The sequence below is a fragment of the Scaptodrosophila lebanonensis genome, unplaced genomic scaffold, assembly GCF_003285725.1.
Source record: "Scaptodrosophila lebanonensis strain 11010-0011.00,11010-0021.00 unplaced genomic scaffold, SlebRS2 tig00000001-arrow-pilon, whole genome shotgun sequence".
Lineage (NCBI taxonomy): Eukaryota > Metazoa > Arthropoda > Insecta > Diptera > Drosophilidae > Scaptodrosophila > Scaptodrosophila lebanonensis.
In genome coordinates this window covers 6,029,110-6,051,210 of record NW_022060529.1, presented here as the reverse complement: position 1 = coordinate 6,051,210, position 22,101 = coordinate 6,029,110, and the positions used below count along the sequence as shown (strand labels likewise).

The 22,101-nt window shown below is 36.0% G+C and overlaps 1 protein-coding gene across 18 annotated transcripts in view; it reads left to right on the top strand.

Annotated features, from left to right (window-relative positions):
- Positions 1-22,101, top strand: part of LOC115634485 (longitudinals lacking protein, isoforms N/O/W/X/Y) — a 64,125-nt gene that overhangs the window by 15,338 nt on the left and 26,686 nt on the right. For 3 of the 18 annotated variants that reach the window (XM_030532221.1, XM_030532223.1, XM_030532224.1), the window contains exons 6-7: positions 18,975-19,310; positions 19,686-21,572. The exons of 8 other annotated variants lie outside the window; for them this stretch is intronic. In XM_030532221.1, coding sequence (XP_030388081.1) covers positions 18,975-19,310; positions 19,686-20,881 — 1,532 coding nt within the window. In that variant the 3' untranslated portion in view covers positions 20,882-21,572. Of the gene's footprint in view, positions 1-280; positions 1,022-1,656; positions 2,695-3,179; positions 4,710-5,406; positions 6,319-7,065; positions 8,080-9,038; positions 9,209-13,105; positions 13,302-13,414; positions 17,231-18,974; positions 19,311-19,685; positions 21,573-22,101 lie in introns of those variants that run through there. 7 more of the 18 variants (XM_030532238.1, XM_030532241.1, XM_030532229.1 and 4 more) reach the window with 7 other exon arrangements.

Here is a 22,101-nt window from a genome sequence, read left to right as displayed (position 1 = left end):
ACAGTAAAAAAAAATAAAACATAAAATTTACTAAACACAAAAAAAAAGCAAATGGGCTCCGGTTGTTTGATGTTGTTGTTGCTTGCGATTTCCCTGCTGTTGAAGGAGAGCAATGAGTTTTAGAGTACTAATGAGTGTGGAGCGGTTTAAGAGCTTTTTTCGAGATCAGTTAGACAGACTAGTACATATAGTTATAGATATAGAATTTGCATTCTTGTTCTTTCTGAGTCTGACAAGTGTCCCATGTTATTTCTCATTTTTTTACATTCTAATACATCAGAATCCAAATTGGGCATCGTTTTGCCACAAATAGCCGCAGTGCGTGGCTTGCCAAAGCGCATGGGCAGAAGAAAGCCTTCAGCAATGGCGGCGCCACCTGTTGCGGCAACGCCCCTTACACGCAACATTTCAAGGCGCAAGCGCAAAGGCGTTGCTGCCAGCAGCAAGCTCACCACGTCGTCCACTTCGTCGTCGTCTTCGCGCAGGTAAATTGTGCTATGCTTTGTCACCCATCCTCCAATCCGCTCGATCCAAGAACTGTGGGATTCTCTCCGGCAACTACTTAGTTGAACTCACTCTCTGCCATTGTTTTGTTTTGCTCTCTTAGAAATGTGTCGTCAGCAACTGCAGCCTCGATCAGCAGCTCAAGCGGCGTTGGGGCCCCCGCGACCTCGTCGTCTTCATCTGGGAACGCCGCGCCCTACGTGTGCCAAACGTGCGGTCGCAGGTATCAGGTGCTGGGCACACTAACGCGCCACATGCGCAAAGAGTGCAATCAGCCCAAGAAATACGTATGTCGCATGTGTGGACGAGGATTTCACTATAATTTCAAACTGCAAGATCACTACTATTATGTACATAAGGGAGTGCTAAGGCGGGAGTAAAAAAACCTAGTTACACAGTGGAACTAACAGTGGATTCCGTACAGCGAACGACAAGGTAGTAATATCAGTTAGGACTATGTAATATTAGACTTTGAATAGTTCAAGGAGAATAATAAAGTATTTCAGATAAAAACGAAGTAATTCAGTGTTCTAATGCTCTTAGATGTTGTTCTTATTGTATTTTAAAATATAGCATTATTTGTAGAAATTAAAGCCCAACATAATTTTGATTCACTTGGTTTTATTCTCGAAAATTGGGCCAGATAATAACTCTGCACATTATGTCATTGTCTAAATAGAGCTCTACGTCAAATATATAAGACGATTAACCCTTTGTAAAATATGAAGGAAACATACCACAAAAATAAATTTAAAATTGGTTTTTGGAACCAATTTAATCTATATTTATTATTGTTAGTAGATATTAGGAACCGCTGTCATATATTTTGATCCCAAAATCGAGTTCGGTTCCTCTATTATCTTTTATTTATTTTTGTCCCATATTTCTTTTTAAATATACACGGACAGGATCATACATTGATATGCGTGAAGGGGGGGCAGGGGGCAGGTGGTTAAAAGGCCAGCTTTAGCTCCTTCCTGCTAAAGGATAGTACTTATTTGAATGTCTCGAAAACTGTCGTGCACGCGTGCAATTTGTTCTTTCCGTACGCTCACAAACGCTCCAGCTAGGCCTCTTTCTCTCTTCTACTGCTCTCACTCATACCTGCTTTGCTCTATATGTGCTCTTTGTTCTACCAACATTTTATTGCAGGTCTGCTTGAGTTGAGCTCAAACCAACCCATATGCGAGTACTATAAGCCAGATTTGAAGCTGCCGCCGTCGTCTGGTCAGCTGGTTTCATATGCGTCGCCACCGCCGCCACCAACGCGCAAATTGCGCGCCAGTAAACGAGAAAACAGGACAAATGCAAATGCTGCTCCTGTTGTCGCCGACTCCTCCGCTATTGATGCTGCTGCTCACACACGTACGCATGACCAGTCAGCGGCTGCGCTCTCAAAGAGTGCACGTCAGCGGGCCGACGGCAGACTACAGTGTCCGCAGTGTTCGAGTCTATATTCCAGGATGTCGGTGCTAAAGCGCCACCTGGAGTTCGAGTGCGGCATGCTTGAAAATTTTCGATGTCAGGTGTGCGGTGCTGGCTTCAAACGCAAAGATTCATTGACGCGGCATTGCAGAAATTTGCAACATATTTTCTTTCATGATTGTTAGTCCCATCGTTTCAATTGTTGTTCTGCCGTGCCATTAGGTATACGAGTATAGTATAAAGCTAATAACCAAATGTATTATTAGAGTTGCAGCATTTGACGTACACAAATTGTATGTTGGTGCTGTAAATATTCACGACAAGTATTATGAGAATTAAAAGAGGCATATGTAACAGCATATACCCAGTTTTAAATTAACAGCTTTTCACTACCATCAGGTCGGTCGGTCGGTCGGTCTCCTCCCATAATCAAACAAGACAACCACAAAAAAGTCCCGTGGCAACCAACCAACCAACCAAAAGTTTACATTTTTCTCGATGTTAGTCGTTAGTAATATGCTCGTGCCTGTCTTGCGACGCTGCCTGCCTGCTATAAATCGACTTGCTAATCACCCAAATACACAAACACCACACATACACCGCATCTACATTTAAGCTCATTAGACTTGACTTACCTACTTACCAAATTTTTCAAAAATGACGCATTTTTATTTTACCTCCTTAAACAGAGAACCATTACATTAACGTGACACTAAAAGTTATAAAAACCAGAAATGGAAACAACGAAACAAACAACCTCCTTTTTCTTTACTAACCAAAACTGCTGCCGTGCATTTGATTTTGCCTGTTAGAAATTTGTTTTTGTTTGATGAGCGTACGCAAAAAAAACATAATATATTTAATTTAAATTTAATTCTTAACACCTTAACCAATGCTGCTGGCTCTATAAAATAAAGGGCTAAAATTAATCATTTAATTGTCAATTAATGTGCATTTGCGACATTATTAATGATAACTGCTTGTTTTGCCTGAAGAGCATTAAATGAGTGAGTGGCTCACTAAATGCTTGAACAAATTAAAGCATGAAACAATATATAATAAAGGACAATATTGAAATGCGAATTAAAACTAACTTCAACTGCAGACTTTGTGAGGTCAGGTACACACATATGCATACATACATACTTACGTATGTATCTATGTATATACACACACACACACACTCACACACAACTACCAAGCAATTCCAAATGAAACTGAAAATACCAACAAACAAAAACAAATTTCAGGCCGACTTCTACAACAAACCTTCCAACAACAATCACCACAACAAGCGAAATTCGCGAGCAACAACACATTCATTCACAAGCATAATAATGTCATTCAGGACAACAATAATTCGCCACGTTGTATTGAACAGTCCGAATTGACAGAAAATCACCAGCACAAGCAGCCTCAGCAACTCAACGAATTGCATTTACATTATCAGCAGCAGCAGCAGCAACAGCAGCAACCAAATGCAGCAGCGGGTCATCACTTTCAAGCACCTCAGTTTGATAATTTCCAATTCGCGGGGACTGGCGAGGAGAGTTACACTTGCCCGCAATGTTATCGAACTTATCGGCGACACGGCACATTGCGTCGCCATTTGCGTCAGGAGTGTGGCAAAGGAAAGAGCATGGTCTGTTCTGTTTGTGGACATCGCACCAAGCGTGCCGATCACTTGCGCCAGCATGTGCGCAAAAAGCATCCCGAGATTGCCATGCGGTCGCTCTTTAAGCGGCAACAGAATCATCAGCAGCAGCGTGCCGCGAGTTTGGCAGCAGTGACAAGCAGCATTAAGTCCGATATTGTTGATCTGGATATTGAGGATGATATTAACGAGTTGAGCAGTGTTGCTGCAGATGAAGTTGACGATGATCAACAGCTGCAACAATCATTTATTCTGGGCGTAGATAACGACGATGAGTTGGCCGAAGAGGGAAACATAGACGATGTTTCGCTGCTGGACTCGACGCAACAACACTCTACTAACTACTATCAGCGACAGTTGCATCAACAGGCATTGCAACAATTGCAACAGCAGTTCCAACAGCAGCAACAGCTCCAAGCGTTGGCCGCTGCAGCTGCTGTGGCGGCTGTTGCCAATTCAAATGGTGGTGTTGAAGGTGGCGATGCCACCCCACCACTGAACTGTTAAGGTGTTCCATTTCCACGTTCTATGGTTGACCTTGTTTTTTTTTTTTTGTGTGAGGTACTCTTTTTATTCGTTTCTCAATCATCGATACTCTTGAATAACTCGATCTGATACGAACCCACTGAACGAAATATGATTTTCATAGATAATTCTGTTTTTTATTTAATACCTTAAAATTATATTGCATTTGTTGATCGAACTGTTCATTCTCTATAAAGATTTACCGGATAATTGAATAGTTTGCAGGAAGGGAAATCTCATTTCAGTATAATTGAATAGGTCAGTCATCACACTTTTCATTACGGTCGAGGGGGATTTATCTTAAGGTTTTCGTTACCTCCCCCCCCTCAACGTTCAAAAGACGCAACCATGATAACTGTAAACATCGTCATTGAATAGTTTTTAGTAACTTAAATAATGCTCATACTTTACTAATCAAATTAACCAAAGAACGCAACCAAAGTGATTGACAGACATTTGGCCTCGCGTTTTGCATTTTAATTACAACTTTTTATATTTGTTAAAAAAAAAAATATAAATAAATCGAAGTAGTAGTCTGGAAATATTTTTCAGGAATACACGAATTGATAATCAAAATCAAAGTTGAACTAACAAAATGTATAATGCTATTAATTAAAAAAAAAAAGAATACTATTTTGTAAAAAAGTAATGAAAAACATGAATAAACGAAATATATATGTATAAATATATACTATATATATATACAAGCCAAACGCGTTTTTCAATTCGAACGAGAAAAAATTTTAAGTTGCATGTTTAAAAACGCCAGCTTTTCATTTTTAGCGCGTGAAAATATTACAATTTCTTTGGTAAATAACATTAATTTACAAAATACATTTATGTACAATTTGGTGAAGAAGTTTGTGTATAATTAAGTTCGCTATAATTTATCAACAAATAAAATATTACATAATTTTTTTTAATGTGCGTTTTAAACAGATGTATTTTTTTGTTGGCGTCGGCGCGGTGGATTCACTTTTTTTAACTTAATTTTATTTTACATCTATTATAAAAATTAACTCTAGTTTTATAATTAGTGTGCGAGACATACTATATACAGACACAGACCAAACGCGTTGATAATTATGCTTGATTTTAAGAGCTGGCAGGTCTACAAACAACAATTTTTAGATGTAAGCACACATTGTACAGAATGAGAAATATACACATGCGCTCACAAACACGATACGAAGAACCTTCCCATCTCTTCTGATTGTCCGATAAAAAACCAAACTTAGTTCAGAAAAAAAAATTCAAATTAGTTACCAACAATCAACAAACAATCACAATACTTGCAGATTTCAGGACGCTGTACTGTAATTTTGCGACGGCGGCAGCTCCGGCAACAACACCTCCCATGCGCAACAACAACAACAACAGTAGCAGCAGCAGCAGCCACCTTTTGAATGCAACAGATATACGTGGTGACATATGCGAGCCAGACGTCACAATACGCAGAATGTATAAATCTGGTTGTATCGGTGGCGATGAGTCGCAGTTGGTCAAACCAACAGCTGCAACCACAGCACATAACAGCAACAATAACAATCTCAAACACTGCGGCAATGCTGGCAGCTGCAGTGGTTGCCAAATGTCTGCAGCAGCTGCCTCCTTCCAATTGGCCAACCTAATAAACTCCACCATGCTGCTGCCTGCTGTGATGCAGCAACAACAGCAGCAGCAGAAGAACCAGCAGCAATGTAAAAGTGCAGCGACAACAATAACACCGCCAATAGCGGCAACAGCGCCCACGACGATAAACCTGAGCAACAATGGGGCAGCCAACATTAGCTTTGGTAGCCAGTCGAATGCGACAATAACAACAACCGCCGCAACAGCCGCTGCCGCCCTGCTTGTGGCTGCTTCCAAAAAACCCAGTGTGCAATTCCATTGTGAGTTCTGCAGCTTCCATTGCACATGGAAGTACGACTTGAAGTTGCACCTGCGCCAAAAGCACGGCATCCATCAGCTAAAGAAAATGTAGGGTGCACGCGATATCCTGTGAAAGAAATTGGCCGTTGTGCATAAACTTCTCTATATCACATTGTTGACAGTTAGTTACCTATTAAGAGAAATTGCAAATTTTTACACTACCTGTATATAGTATAATAAGCAGACATGTACTGTTGAGATCCTGGAGATGATGATGATGATTATTATTATTGTATTTTACCCTTATGCCAAAATGAAGTTAAATATATGTGTACAATTATTTATTGAAACAAATGCCGCTGTTAACATTGTAACTTTTTTATATATTATTATTATCGTTATTATTTAAATCCTTGCAGCTTCTCTTGTGCGGGCACTACACCGTGGGACAATACTACCCTATAATAACCTAATAACTAATATTATATGATAAATATTAAATAAATTGTTCCAGTAATTTTCTTTGTCAATTTGTATTTAGTCTTTAATTTGTGTAGTTAATTTGTAGCTTCGAATTGTTGTCCGTATCGATAATGTAATTTTTTTTTTTTAGTTTGTTGAACATTGTGTGATCTTTAGATTTTTCTCTTTAGTTTTTGCTCTTTGTAAAATATTTGTAGTGCCAACTGTATCTAAGTTGTGTTTAGGGCCCCATTGGCAAACAAAAATGTTATTATTTATGTATGTTATGTATTCGATTATTTTTAAGTTAATTGTTAAGTCATTACTGCAAATCAATACGATTTCATTATACCTATAACTCTTAAGCAATTCTGGACTTACGTTTATGTTTTTCACCCATGTTTTATTTTCTTTTCATTTTCATTTCATAAATCCAAACCACACACCAACCAAAATATGAAAAAAAATCGTAAAACCTTAAATCGACTTCAACTAATTCACCAACACATTAAAAATGTAACAAAAAAAAATAATAAAAAACAAAAACAAAATGTTAACATTGCACCAACCCATACCTACACACTCTTTCACACACCCATCAACGAAATCACTTTGAAAAAAAGAACTGACAGATTTCAAATATGACGCAAAGTCTGATTATGGATATGGTGTAATGGCTAACGATCGGGCTGGAGAGATGGGTGAACGTTTTCCCTGCGCCGTTTGCGGCAAGAGCTATTTGAGGAAGCGGCATCTGCAGCGCCACATGCGCGACGAGTGCATCGGCATTCCGCCCCGGTTTAGTTGTGAGTTCTGTCCATCGCGCTTTCGACGCAAATACCACATGGTTCGGCATCTGATCTCTAAGCATGGTATACCTGCGGCCATTGCCCAGCAAACTACCGGCAGTGGTTCACGCACGAGCAGCCCCCGGAGCGTCGGCAGCGGTGCCCTTGACATGAAGTTGGACTTGAAAATGGCCTTGGGTGCGATGGGAGCAAGCAGCGGATCTGGTGCGGGTGCGTGTGGTGGTATTGGTCACAGCGATAGCGCCAGTGTGGGCAGCGCCGGATCACACAATGGCTGTGAGAGTCCCATACCGGAAAACTTATCGCTGCGAAAGGATAACTATGAGAACGAGAATTTGCCGAATTCAGGTTGTTCGTCGCCATTGCCGCCTCACATGATGCCCATACCGACCTATGGACTTACTGGTGCCATAACTGCCATATCGGCAGCAGCTGCTGTGGTGGAGGAACAGGCAGCCGCCGCCGCCGCTGCAGCGGCAGCTGCAGCCACAGCTTGTACCAAAAACAATCATGACGATGTGAGGGGCGTCGACAGTGCTTCTGACTTGGGCGACATTGGCGATGTTGGCAAGGTGAATATTAAAGCGGAACCAGTCACACCCAAAAAGGCGCAAAACCTCATGGACGAGGAGTGGAATATGAAGCTGGGTCTGCAAATCATATCGAATTCATTGCTCAAGGAGCGTCTCATGAACACTATGCCATTTGCTTACAATAACAATTGAGTTTCTTGACCAAAGTATTGGCTGTGCGTGGGTGTCCTCGACACACACACTATCGCGATATTGATGTCCGGCCCAGAGAGAGCGAGCTATTTATTATAATTAATATATATATATATTTTTTCCAATGTGTCATGCTTATATACATACATAATTGAATGTATTTTTATGTTTAATACGTTTTATATGTAATCCGAATGAATCTCAGAACTAAGACATTCCACTCAATATATTTAATTTTAACTTTTAGTGATGGGCGGCGGCCATCCATCATCCATTGCTCCTCGTGATGGCTTGCAGCGTTAGAGCGAAACGTGTCTAAAAAACGATATTACAATGTTGCCTATGTACTTCTGTTTCCCACATCCTAGCCATGTGTACCAGCTCTCTTTGTACTAAATGTATTTAATATAAAAATCGTCACGAATTTGTATCGCCTAAGTCTCCCTCCCATTAACACTTTATTGTTAGTCACGTAAGTTTTGTTTGCGGCTATCTAAATACTAATGATGATCGAATTGAACGAACAGTGATTGATGGAAGAAATCAAAGCTTCTTACTACGAGTTGAGTAATATGAAATTTGTATTTTTTCCGCAAGGCCTCTCAATTATCATCTAACTACTTAAGAAAATATTTACCAAAAAACAAGAGAAAGAGAAGAGAATACCAAAACGAAAAATACTCAACACAAGGACAAACTATACAAAATATATATTTATTTAGGTACTACGTATTCCAAATGATATGCCACCAAATTGTATGCTATTTTTAAGTATTTTTTATACGAATATATGTGTATATGCATTATTTTATTTATGAACAAAGATAATTTGTACCATTAATTGAATAAATTAAAAAACACAATCAAGAAAACAAAAATAATTGTCTATTGCAATTTAATTTCCCATTTACTCGTTGTGTTCATCGTTTCGACATCACATGTCACATATCACTTAATTTTATTTTCGTTTTTTTTTTTTTACCTCTTATTATTTTGTGTTTTTACTCCTGTTAAGATTGTACTGTTTTCACTAACCTATTCTTATCACTAAATTTCTTTTAGATATCTCTACAACTTCTACTATGTACCACTACTTGTACTCTACAAAAATCCAAACCACAAAACTACTAAGACTACTCTACTAGTGCTGCCCAAAGTCTGCTCTACATACGAGTAGGTCTCTCAAACACGTGGGGGCTATGGAGCCCAGAACAGTACACCACCAAGACTCTCAACCTTTCTCTCTCTTCTGCTCAATCTTGTACGCGCCTTCTTATGGGTTCTCGACTACTACTTTATATAGCACTTCCCACACATACATCTTTATATATGTTTTTTATTCAATATGTAAAGCATGTTTAGTTACAACTTTATATATATGTGTCTACACAAGCGGGATCGCCTCTTTGTATGCAACAAAGGTGTTCTATCATACTATATTCTTGGGTTTCCCACTCTTTGTATGTGCGTGCTTTTGTCTTGTCCACTGCTGCGCTTTTGATAACTATATTAAATATGTACAATTACCACCTATCTTATGATTATTGTATTTGTGCGCCTTATTCATGTGTCTTTTTCAACAACAAAAAAAAAAAAACAAAAAACGAAAAAACAAAAAAAAAATTAATAAATATATTTAACCTCTCGATGTTTTCTTACACAGCCTTTTAGCTTATAAGTCTACTATTCTTAATGTGCGTGTCTTTTTTGAAACGGATCTGGGTTTTACGGGCTTACTTATCTAGTTATAAGTGCTGATATTTTATAAAAATGTTTATAGCTATTTTTTTTTTTTTTTTTTGTTACCCGTCAAAGTGTTTGAGCTTTTATATTTTTGAATGCATTTTGTTTTGTAAGTTTATGTTTTAGTGGTTTTCTTTTCATTCTACCTTACAGTAGGTCTTGTATGTTTCGCTATTTTGTTTTAATTATAAGAGTTCTCATTTATGTTACAAATACATATTTCATTTCAACAATTCACGCTTAAAATTCAATAAACTTCACTTGCTCAATATTGAACCTAAAATAGAGAATTACTTTGAATCATCAATCAATATCCTTTATTCATATCAGACTGTGCCATCATATCTTGCATAATATATTAATTAACGCTTAAGTCTATTCACAAACTTTCATTGTATTTACCCAAAATATCAACAATTGCACACTTGTCATCACTCGTCACCCACTCGTTGCCCACCTGTGCGTGTGTATGTGTGTGCTTTTCTCTTCTCTTTCCACGCACCATTTGGTTCTTTTGCAGATTTTGTACTAACCTGGTATCAGCATGCATGCGATCAATGCGGCAAATCCTATAAGACACGCAAAAGCTTGAGTCGCCACCGTCGCTTCGAGTGTCGATTCACCACCGAGCGCCCAATATTTCAGTGTCCCACATGCAGCTATGCGGCCAAGCGTAGCGATAATCTAACCAAGCACATTAAAACGCATTTTGCCAAAATGAAAAAGGACTTCCTGCCACTAGCATTTCAAATGCAGGCCGCCTCCATACAAACCAAATGGGAGACGGCATAACTCGGTGGGGGCGGCGGCAACCAAAAACAGTCCAGTACAACATAGGCCAAAGATAATCTATTTGTTGTTCCCAGTTTTGCCCTAAGTTTCCCAACTCAAATTAATTTATATATATCCACGATATGTGGTCGCACGCACACAGGCAAATCATTTTATCTCGTAAAATACAAAAGAAATAATGAATATTTTTGGAGAGGTTATAAAATCCATTGCTTAAAAAACAAAGAAGAGCAGAAGATCCTTCCTAACAAAATGTTGGGTAAAAATGATTTGTCTGCGTGAACTTACCTTTAGTCTTCATACGTACGTTAATTTTATTTAAAATCAGGCAGATGCAATGCCGTGCTGTTTGTTCAGTCGACAAAATATATAAAAATAATCAATTAAACTGAACTCGATCAAAAACTATAGTAGCAGACGACCACTGCAAACCTAGGGGGCTTTGTGGTCGTTTTTTTTTTGTTTGTTGTTTTTTTTTTTTTTGTGCGCTCCACACACTTGCTCGATTTCCCGCATATATTTCATTGCTTTCACTTTATACATATAAGCAGCACAATTTGCATAAATTTTCGTAATATATGATAATTTCATACAATTCCTACCATTTGTATAAATTTCGTATGGTTTTTTCTTCTTTTCTTCGAGCGGGAAAAAGCATTGTTCCTGTAGCCGTCGCTACTTTATGCAGTTCAGGTTCAACATTCTATATACGATGTGCCATATGAGCGCGCGCTCTCCGCAGTCATTTCAAAGTCAAATCACATTTACATAGCTCGTTTTTTTTCTTCTGTTTTCTGGCATTTAGTTTCGTACTTATAGTTTGAACCACTCAACAGCAGGCAAACGACGACATTTGCATACAAAAATATAAATATTTTAGAAAACAGATGTATTTTTCGACAGGCATTGCATCTATGTTAGCTATAAGTTTGCAAAATTAATTTAAAAAGCTCTTCAATGCGCATAATTTATTCATCGAAACTCATCAATTGATTTGAATGAAGCTTGTTTGCTTTTACGAATTGGCTATAATTACACACATTTAAAAAAATTAAGTTTTAAATTAACCACAACTTAGACGTTTAAGCCAAAAAGTCCAAAAACTAAGTCAAAAGCATATAAAGCAACCGCTGAGAGGCAATTATCTAGAACTACTAAGAGTAGATGGGAGGGGATTTGAAAATTTACATTCCTAAAAAAGAAAGATAGAAAGAAAGGAAGAAGAAACAAAGAAAAAACAGATCTAATGTATTTAAATGCTATTCTAGTCATGTAAGGGCAATTTTGATGTGTTAGCCAGCTGTCAACAGTTGGGAGAGAAACTAAGAAGAAAGAAGCCTAGGGCTTTTGGGTGCAGCCAAAAGACATAAGAAGTTTAGTAATATTAAGTTCCTTGCCAGTTATGAGATGCAGCAGGCCAATTTACTCGTACGTAGTAGGTTAACATTTAGCAGCAAAAGCAACAAATGATCTCTATACAACAACAACAACAACATACAAATTAAATGCAACCACAGTACAATTTGCACAAAACAAATACTATACTATACATACACAAATAGTTCAAATGTTTACTAAAAACTGCAGCCAAATAAAATACTATATGTAAAGTCAATTGCATAGCTAACCGACAGTTATGGGAGAGCTATACCCTATATTTAAAGTCTAATTGAGGTTATTATAACGATACTGAAAAAACGGAGAGGAAAGAACTAGAGGGAACTAGGAGCTAGTCCAGTAAGCGGCCATCTATTTACATATATACACCTATAAGTATTTATATATTTTATAAACTTTCCATATTTAAACTATTTTTGTACCGTAAAGAGCATAACTAAGTATTTTTTATAAATATTTATACTATACGTACATACTACCATACCATATATATATGAGCTATTTTTGTATGTATTTGAATAAAAACTAACACAAGCAAAACGCATTTCTGATTTACTATTTGTTACCCCATTTGGAGCTCGTGAAAATCGTGTATGTCCTGCTTTCCTTCTTACTAAACATGTTTCATTGCAGCCGATTTACAAGAGTCGAGTCATCATCAAATATCCGAATCAAGCATCAGCTTTATCTTCCACCACCTCTAGTAGTTTTTAAGACCGTCAGCCTATTATCTGCATTTGCATCTGCCAAAAAATCGCCATAAACAGCTCGCGCTCGCTCTCGCCCCCACGCTAAATCACGCCTCACGCCACGCCAAACACAATCGCAACATCAACACTCAAGCAACTCAACTTTTCATCAAACATCATCAATCAAAAAATCTATTACACCCTGTAAAATGCTCGCAAACCGATGCTAGACGTCTCTCAATATCACAAGAACATACACACACTAACTGTAAATATCACATTTTGTTATTTTTACTACTTGCTCTCATATTAAAAGATAAATATAATTTAACATTAAATGTATCACTACACTTTTTTTTTGTTTTTGTTTTTTCGGAATAGAACTAGAATCTGAATTCTGGTTGTTTAAATTACTTATTTCTATACTCGTATAAACGTATCTGGAAATGTACCTAATCCGAGAACATGTCTTCTCTTTGCGAATTTGTTTTGCATCACTCTTTACAGCACCCGGAAGTTATGCATCCAACTCAAGTCAAACACCGCCACCGGCCTCGACGCACTCGTTGATACGTGATTATTGGTATGAGCTTAAATTTTCGGACTTATTTAAATTTATAAATCCGGATGGACGTTATCAGTGCCCCAGATTTAACTGCTTGAAGAGCTATAAGGACGCCAGTTCATTGCAACGACATATCAGGTAAAATTACACTGAAAATAATTTTAACAATTCAGTTTGTTTCCATCTCCATAACTCCGATTGTTTGGCGAACAGCATTTAATGTTATTCTGTCTATGTTTGTTCTCTCTCAGATATGAATGTGGAGGACAGAAAAAATTTCGCTGTCTGATGTGCGGCAAAGCATTTTCACAAAGCTCCCACCTAAAGCGGCACCTTGAATCCGGTGTCTGTGTCAAATATTACTTATGAGATAATGTTTTCTTCAAAATCAAATAGAATAAATGTTATCCCAATAGGAAGAGTGCAAAATTTTGTTGACTAAACAAACAAAGAAACAAACAAACAAACAACAATGAACAAAACAATAAGTATATAACAGGCAAATTATATCAAGGTACAGAATCAAGAACAAATGAACAAGAATGTAGCAAAAACAAGAACAATTACAAATAACAACAAAACGAATTTATTGGATGCCACATCATTTATATAAAAAATCAACTAAACAAAACCCATAACAAATGGAAAACAAAAAGAATTCTTGTTGATACTGCATAGTTAAAAACGTAGCTAATAAAAATATTTAACAGACAAAAATATATATATATACATATACGATATATATATATATTTAAAAGCAAAGTGGACATTTTATAGAATTTTAGTAAAAATATATTGAAAAAAGATATATTGAAAAAAAAAAGAAATGAAAATAAAATTAATAATAAAGTATAGAAGGAGCGAGATACAAAACCCATACACGAAATGAAGCTAAGAGCAAAACATTTTAGTCAAACTAACCAAAACTATATAATTTTAGTCAAAATGCTTACAAGCAACTTAGTGAAATTACAAAATGAAGTGTTTATAAATAATATATACACATAGAGAAAAAGGAACACACTCACACATATGAAAATGGGAGGAATGCATAAACATAATAGGAAGAGAATATATATAGTATATATATATAACAACCGTACTGTGTTTATTTGTTGCCAAATATATATATATATACATATATATCTATATATTTATAATATAATTAATATTTGTTATCCAAAACAATGCAAAGAAACTGTTGTAAAGCTGTTGAAAGCAAACAAAGTTAATAATAACACCAGGAATGGAAGGAAGGAAGGAAGGAAGGAAGTTGGCAAAACTTATGTTAAAGCAGTGTTGACACATTTCATACATAGAAGCTAAAAGCCTTGCGATAACTACAACTATTTAGTACGGCAGAAAACGATACGTTTTATTATACGATATATGTTGCGAGTTATTTCCCCATATACATATGTATTGTATATGTAAATGTGAATGTTTGTTATAAAACAAAGTAAAAAGTGCATAAATGCAAGTTGTTAGACACACAGAATGAAGATTTACGAGTATGTGTATAGTAGTTGGAGGCTCAGAGTTAGAGTTGAGAGCAAACGATTTATGAATAGTTAGTGCAAAGGCCACATGATTTGTTGGTTCAAAGAACAAAAGTTTATATACAACATATACATATAAAATACACATCTATATTAACGTCTATATATATAGTATACATATAATGCTATGTTAGCAACTGTTGTCTGTTACTGATGAGATGCAATAGCCATACGAAGGTTGGGTTAGAGAGTTATGTCTAAGAAGATGTAGGGCGATGAGGCAGCATTTTTGAGACACATTTTGAAGTAGCCGATTATTATTGGCGCCTGTTTCTTTGCATGTTGTGGTCTGATGGTTTGTGCGCGGTATTTGGGTTTGTTTGAGTGCCAATTCGTTCATGTACAAACATGTACAGCTTAATTTCAATTCAAAATCTTCATTTAATTACCAAATAATAACAACAATGTGCCATTAATAATTTAAATTTAAAACATGCCACCCAGTAGCCGCTTTCGAAACCAAACGAATGAAATTCAATGCTGCAACCAAAAATCAGAAAAAATAATGCAACATATACTCGTCAGTATACAAATCGATAAACAATTTTATTTTTATTTTTGTTCTTTTAACAATATACGTTTAGATATGTTTTAGTTGGCAAAGCTCTGCTAGCTGCGAAATTGAATAGTTATTATTTATCAAATTTTTCAAATGTTTAGATGAGTGCCATTATTTGTTAAATAAATTCAATTTACAGTTGGAAATAATGGGAATTTCAATCAACTGGTAATAGTCAACAGGGTGATGAGGAAACAATAAAAATCGTTTTAATTTTCAAGCAATTAGTTGATTTTGTTTTCAATGTTCAATATTTACAAAACAAACAAAAAAAATCTGATTACAAATCCTTCGTATTTGCTTAAACACACCAAAAAGCAAACATAAAACGGTAGAATGCATAATAATCAGCATATTAATACATTAACAAAGGGCAATAGCATTAACAGTTGAACTCGAATCCACTAGACAAATTATACATACATAGAGAAAAGTAATAATAAAACTGTTGTTATCAACGTAAAGTTCTTCAAACTACATACATCCTGAACCATTTTCAATAGGAAGCGAGCGAGGGAGGGAGGGAGATTAGAGAGCAAATTTTAAGTTTATTGACAATTTGTTTTAACATAGTTTTTTGTTCGTTTAGATGTGCTAATTGAATGAAGTGCGCAATTTGTCTTGTCCGACTTGTATTTATGTCAATTTTGATCAATAGTCATAGGTACCTCCATACATATAGAATGTTGATTTAGCAATCAAAACACAAGACAAATTGAAAGTGCACTTTCCAATGTTCATGGCTAATGAAATTAGTTGAAAATTTATGCGTTTTTACCTGTTAATCTATGATTTATTTACCCAACTTGTTGCAAGTCAATGCGTAGCTAAATTATTCTATTTTTTACTGTTACACTTTTTTTTAGAGTAATTGGAGTCGTCTTAACATTGAATATTAGTTCTGTTGCATTGTTTTTAACATAATTGTAAGACGGTTTTACATAGATTGTTTATTATTTTTTATTAATATTTCGTTTAAGTTTTAACCTGTTATTGTTAATTAATATTTAAAAATATATATATATTAAAAATTAAAAAAAAAAAAAATGAAAATTAGTCTAATGTAACAACTAGAAGCATAAGAAGATACATAATGAACAAAATATACTCCAAAGAAACCAACCAAATATATATGTATATATATATATATATATATATTATATACAACACATATACATACATATATAAGAGGACAACACATATACATATATACAAGGACATATATGTATATATCTATATTTAAAAAAAAAACAATGATATGATGTTTTAGTAAAAGTGTATTTGGAACCGAATTGCCATATTTAGCAGCAAATTAACGACAGTGTAAATTATACATACAGTAAACACAAATGCAAAGGAAAACACATATATTACAATAATTACCAGAACGAAAAAAGAACAAGCAAATTTAAATGTAACGAACGAATGTTGTTTATTTTTCGTAGCGGAAATTGACAAAAACAAAAATGGTCTTTATATGAACATAAATATATTTATTGTTAACAAACAAACAAACAAACAAAGAAACAAAACAAAAACCACGGAAAAGGCGAAATTATGAAACAAATTTATACAAGAAAAAAACACGGATAGAAAACAACTTAAATTGACGAAGCTGATATTGTTAGTACCTTAAAAATAATAATATTAATAATTGTTAAAATAACTAGCCTAATATTATTGAAGAGAACAAAATTATACAGATGATGTGGGAAATGTACTGCAAAATGTTTTGCATGTGTAAACCAATTAACAACACTTGAGATTATTCTATGTTAATTTTAAACCACTTGAACACTTACCAACCTATTTCAAAATTGTTATTTTTGCAACAAACGAAACACCCTGAACAGAGAGCAAACCTAAACGGCATTATGCCATTTATGTATGATGTAAACATGTTTGAATTTATAAAGTGGTAATAAAAGTAATAAAGATTGATATTGAAATGTTGAAACCCCCAAAAACAAAACCAAAAATATTGACTTTATTTTGGGACGGCTCGCAAAGTCGCAGGTTGTTGACTCCAAAAATTGTATATTATCAATGATTCACTAACGACTTAAACTTATTTTTTGCAGGTCTGTGATCAGAATGATCAAATGTCGGACCATGTCGCTGGCGTTCATAGTGTTAAATTGGTTGAATTAATTTTAAATTCACAGAATGTTGGTAACAATATAATCTCAGCTGCATTGTTAAGTCAGGTCAATTGCTTGTGTTACATAAAAGGCACATTCAATTGCTACCGTAAGAGCATAGTAGACGGTACGACCTGCAGCTATGCCTTGGTCTTATCTTAGCAGCCACACATATTATGTTATGTATGCCTGTAACATATACAGGTATTTCTCTAAAAATCTATATTAATAATATTAATAATAATAATAAAGCAAGCATCGTGTGCTTACATGGTGTTCTATTTTTATGATTTTTATTTAGTTTTATTAAGCTATTGTTTTTTGTAGATTTAACCGCTTAAATGCTTTGTGTATAACTGGAAGTCTTTACACAATATACACATTATTACATTTTATATATCCTTTTAGCTAGCAGCTCTCTTTCATGTATGGGGCTGCCTTTGGTGCTATATCTAGCCTAGTCAACTTTTAGCATCAATATCAATCACCCATCCATTATTACTAATTTCTGTAAAATTAGAAACTAAACATTAGCAACTCTGGACATAATTTATTAACCTATTTCCTTTCTCTTTTATTCATTCTAGATAATGTGTGGACACTGTCAGTGAAATCGGTTACTTCACTAAATAATATTGCTTTATCGGAGCGTTATCACCAAAGTGACGAATCCGGAACTTCTATTGAGATAGCGGCAACCGATATTATCCTCCAAACTCCACATATTTGTCCGCGCTGTGATAAAACCTATACCTACAAAAAAAATCTGTCGCGACATTTACGTTACGAGTGCGGAAGATTGCCATCGGAGAAGTGTGAACATTGCCCCTATGTGGCACGCTATAAACACGCCCTCAACTCGCACTTGAGAAGTCAACATCCGGAACATTTCAGTGATGTGCAGCCAACGACCGCCTTAGCCGCTCGAGATATCTTCGAAGGCGATGGCAAAGTACAATAATGAACTGTGAGGGGATGTGTTGTGTTGAAAATGTGATTGATCTCAGTTTAAGCTCAGTGTAAGCTCAAAATATTTAATGTTTAAAGTTAAGTCAGGTAAGTAAGAACTAAGTACGGAACAGCATAAGGAATATTTCGGAAAAAAAAACCAAACTTTCGCCGGACTACTTATTGATAATAATAAAAAACTCCTTTTTACCAAAATTGAAATGAAATGTGTCATTATTGAATTTTCTAGACTAAGCAGTTCATTTATTTCGAATGTGGGGCACGGTTTTTGTAATTTGGCTGCGGTGTTTATTTATTTTAAGTTTTGATTATCATTTTCTGTGTGTTTGTGCAGCAACATTTAATTATTTAAGCACTAAAATCCTATGCACAAAATTGATTGCTTGTTTTTTTTCCCAAGCTATAAAATAAGTTATAACTAAAATCAAATTATAAAGAATGAGCAGAGACAACAAGTTTATGAGCTGAGCAATAAACTAGGATAAACTAGGAACGAGTAAAGACTTGGTAAACGTAAAGAAAATTGACATCCCACTTATTTTAATCACTGAATGTCATGCGCCCGTGTCACATTTGTTTGCAGCCTCCAAGCACGACAAATCAGAGCAAACCGAGGGCACTCATGATGAATTCGAACTGGACGATTGCCTGCTGGAGAGCAATGACATTGTAATCACACAAAATAAGGATGGCTTTGTGCTGCACGTTAAGAAGCTGGGAAATATTACGACAGCCAAGATAGGCGGCGCCAGTGCCGGAGTCGATGAGGAACAGGCAGCAGCAGTCACTGTTACTGGACCGGCTGGACAGCCAACATCCACAATTACGGAACTCTTGACAGCCGCATCACACACCGATGTAAAACCTACGTTGACCACATTAACCAATACCCCCATCAAATTGCCATCAACGGAGTGTGGTAAGTCAGTCTTTATGTTTGATGGATTGTTGATATTCAATAAATGGCATTCAATATTAGTTTCAAAGAAGTTTTCATCAATTGATCATTGATCCAAAATACGCCCTTTTTTCGAAAGAAAAAGCTGTGATAATTTATTTTATTATTTTCCCAAAGAAAAAGTTATAATTTATTTCGATTTAAAAATAATTTACCTTCCTTTGGTCTTTTACTTTATTGTGCAACGCGATTGAACTAATTTTAATTACGAATAAAGAGTCTTTTTTGTTTGTACATATATTGGAACAGATGGATCGATATCAATATCATAATAGCCTAATAGCCTAATAAACTCGAAAAATTGTATCTAATTTGTGAAATTTTTGGCGTTTACAGAACTAATCAATATCAAGAAAATCGTACCAGCATCAACAACTATCGCAGCGCATCCACATGCCACAACTACCACCATAATACATCCACACCATATCATACATCATGTGCCGCAGGAGTCTAACCAGCAGCAGCAACACCAAATCGAAGAGGTGCCACAAACCTCTTCCCAACAACAGCACCACCATCAGTTGCAGGTGGCACAGCCCACTCATGCGCAAGTACAAAGCATAATTACGGCTCATTCGGGCCAGACCATCAATCTGGTTGGCTTACGTAATGTTCAAATAGCCGAGCAAAAGCCTAGCATAGGCTCACGCATTCGGTACTCACGCGGCAAGATTATTGGGCCCGGCGTGAGCAATCTGCAGATTGTGGAGACCCACGAAGCCATCCATCAACAACATGCAATGTCTGATGGCACCAAATATGAGATTAGCGAGATTGACTTGAACAATCCAAATGCTTCGGCGGCCATTATCAGTGACTTGGTAAAGTATGCCGAAATCGATGACATTGAGCTGCCGGATGGCACAAAAATTGGCATTGGATTTGCGCCTTCTGAGATAACGGAGCATATGCAAACATCGGGCGGGGAAACACACATAACCACCATTGAGCACGAGCCGCAAGAACTTCAAGAGGTACATGCCCATCAACATGAACAGCTTCCACAATCACACCACACCATCCACTCAACTCAGTTGCAGACCCATCACATGCATCAGGCCACCGTTGTGCAAGAGGAACAGCAATCAGAGCAGCAACATCATCAGCACACACAGCATCTTCATCTTCAAGAGCAGGACGATGGCGTCGAAACGATAATACCCGAAGACCTTGGCGTACACGAGTCGAGCAAGAGCTACACTATACTCACCACTCGCCCCATGAAGGAGGAATCGGATGGTGCTGGCGATCACACAGGAATGACTTACGAACTGTCGCTGAGTGACTCGTCCATGGGGCCTGGTGATGATCCCGAATCACGCTATGTGTGCAGGCATTGTGGTAAGAAATATCGCTGGAAATCGACGCTGCGTCGTCACGAAAATGTCGAATGCGGGGGCAAAGAGCCTTGCCATCCGTGCCCATATTGCACCTACAAGGCCAAGCAGCGTGGCAACTTAGGTGTCCATGTTCGCAAACATCATCCAGAGAAGCCGCAGCTGGAGAGCAAGCGCGGGCGCAAGGCTTAAAGAACCAATGACTCGGAAATATTAACGTGAGTGTATAGAGAAAGGACCCTAAATAGGAAGAACAACAAACACATACATATATTTTAAGCAAGACTTTTTCAATTTGACCAGTTATATTATTTCGCTTTTTTCCCCAAAGTTGATTGTAATGGGCTATAGTGTACAGTTTTTGTACCACATTTTACATTATACTATATTTTATACTGTACTGCACAGTATTGTTGCGAAGAAAGTGCAACACATTACGAGCCGAAGATTTCATGGCAACCTTTTTATTTGTTGATTAATTTGTTAAGCTTAATATTCTTTTGTTTGTAACTCTTCTGCCTAATAATATTATATAGTTCTTTTATATTTCATCATTTAAAATTAAGTTCTCGTCAAATCGATTTTGTTCTTTATCTTTGTTTCATTCATTTAGAGCTTTAACTTATGTCTTCACATGACCGTAATTGCGTTACGGTATTTTGAAATTACAAAATAAGTGTTGGAAACAAGTGAAATAGTGAAAAAAAAAAGATGTGCAAGTATTTTCATGGAAATAACACAAAAAATTATGCAAATAGGTTTATCCAAATTGTTTTTTCATACATTGTACGTACAGAAATATCTTATATTTACGTGGTGTCTCTTAATTACTAGAACTAGCATAAGTTGAAAGTTTTCGCAACAAACAAACAAACAACAAATACAATATTAGTGAAACTGAAATGCTATATGGTATAGCATGCGAAGAATGTTCACATATTAGTTTTTTATAATTAAATGAACTATATATTGAAAAGCAAATGATGTCTGATTGGAGGCTTTATATTACTATATATTTACTATATATATGTAAAAGTTGTTTTTGCAAATTATGAAATTAGAAATATTTAAATGTTGTAAAGAAACACATTTTTATGAAGAAATCACAATATCCCCAAATATGTTGACATTTTCCACCATGTGCGGACTTGGAGAAGAGCCGCCACCCTCAACGACCTGTGTAACATAAAACGGGAAAATAATTGAAGTAAAATTTTTAAATATAATACTTTAGTAAAATTGTTTGTATAAACGAAAGATTTTATTGTAAATCACAACATGCAAGTTTTTTCAATTATTTTCAAGCAACATCGCACTTCAAAAAATAAAAATAATTATGCAATAAACTAATTCGATAAAAAACAATATATACACATATACATATATTTAACATTTATGTAATTTTAAATCAA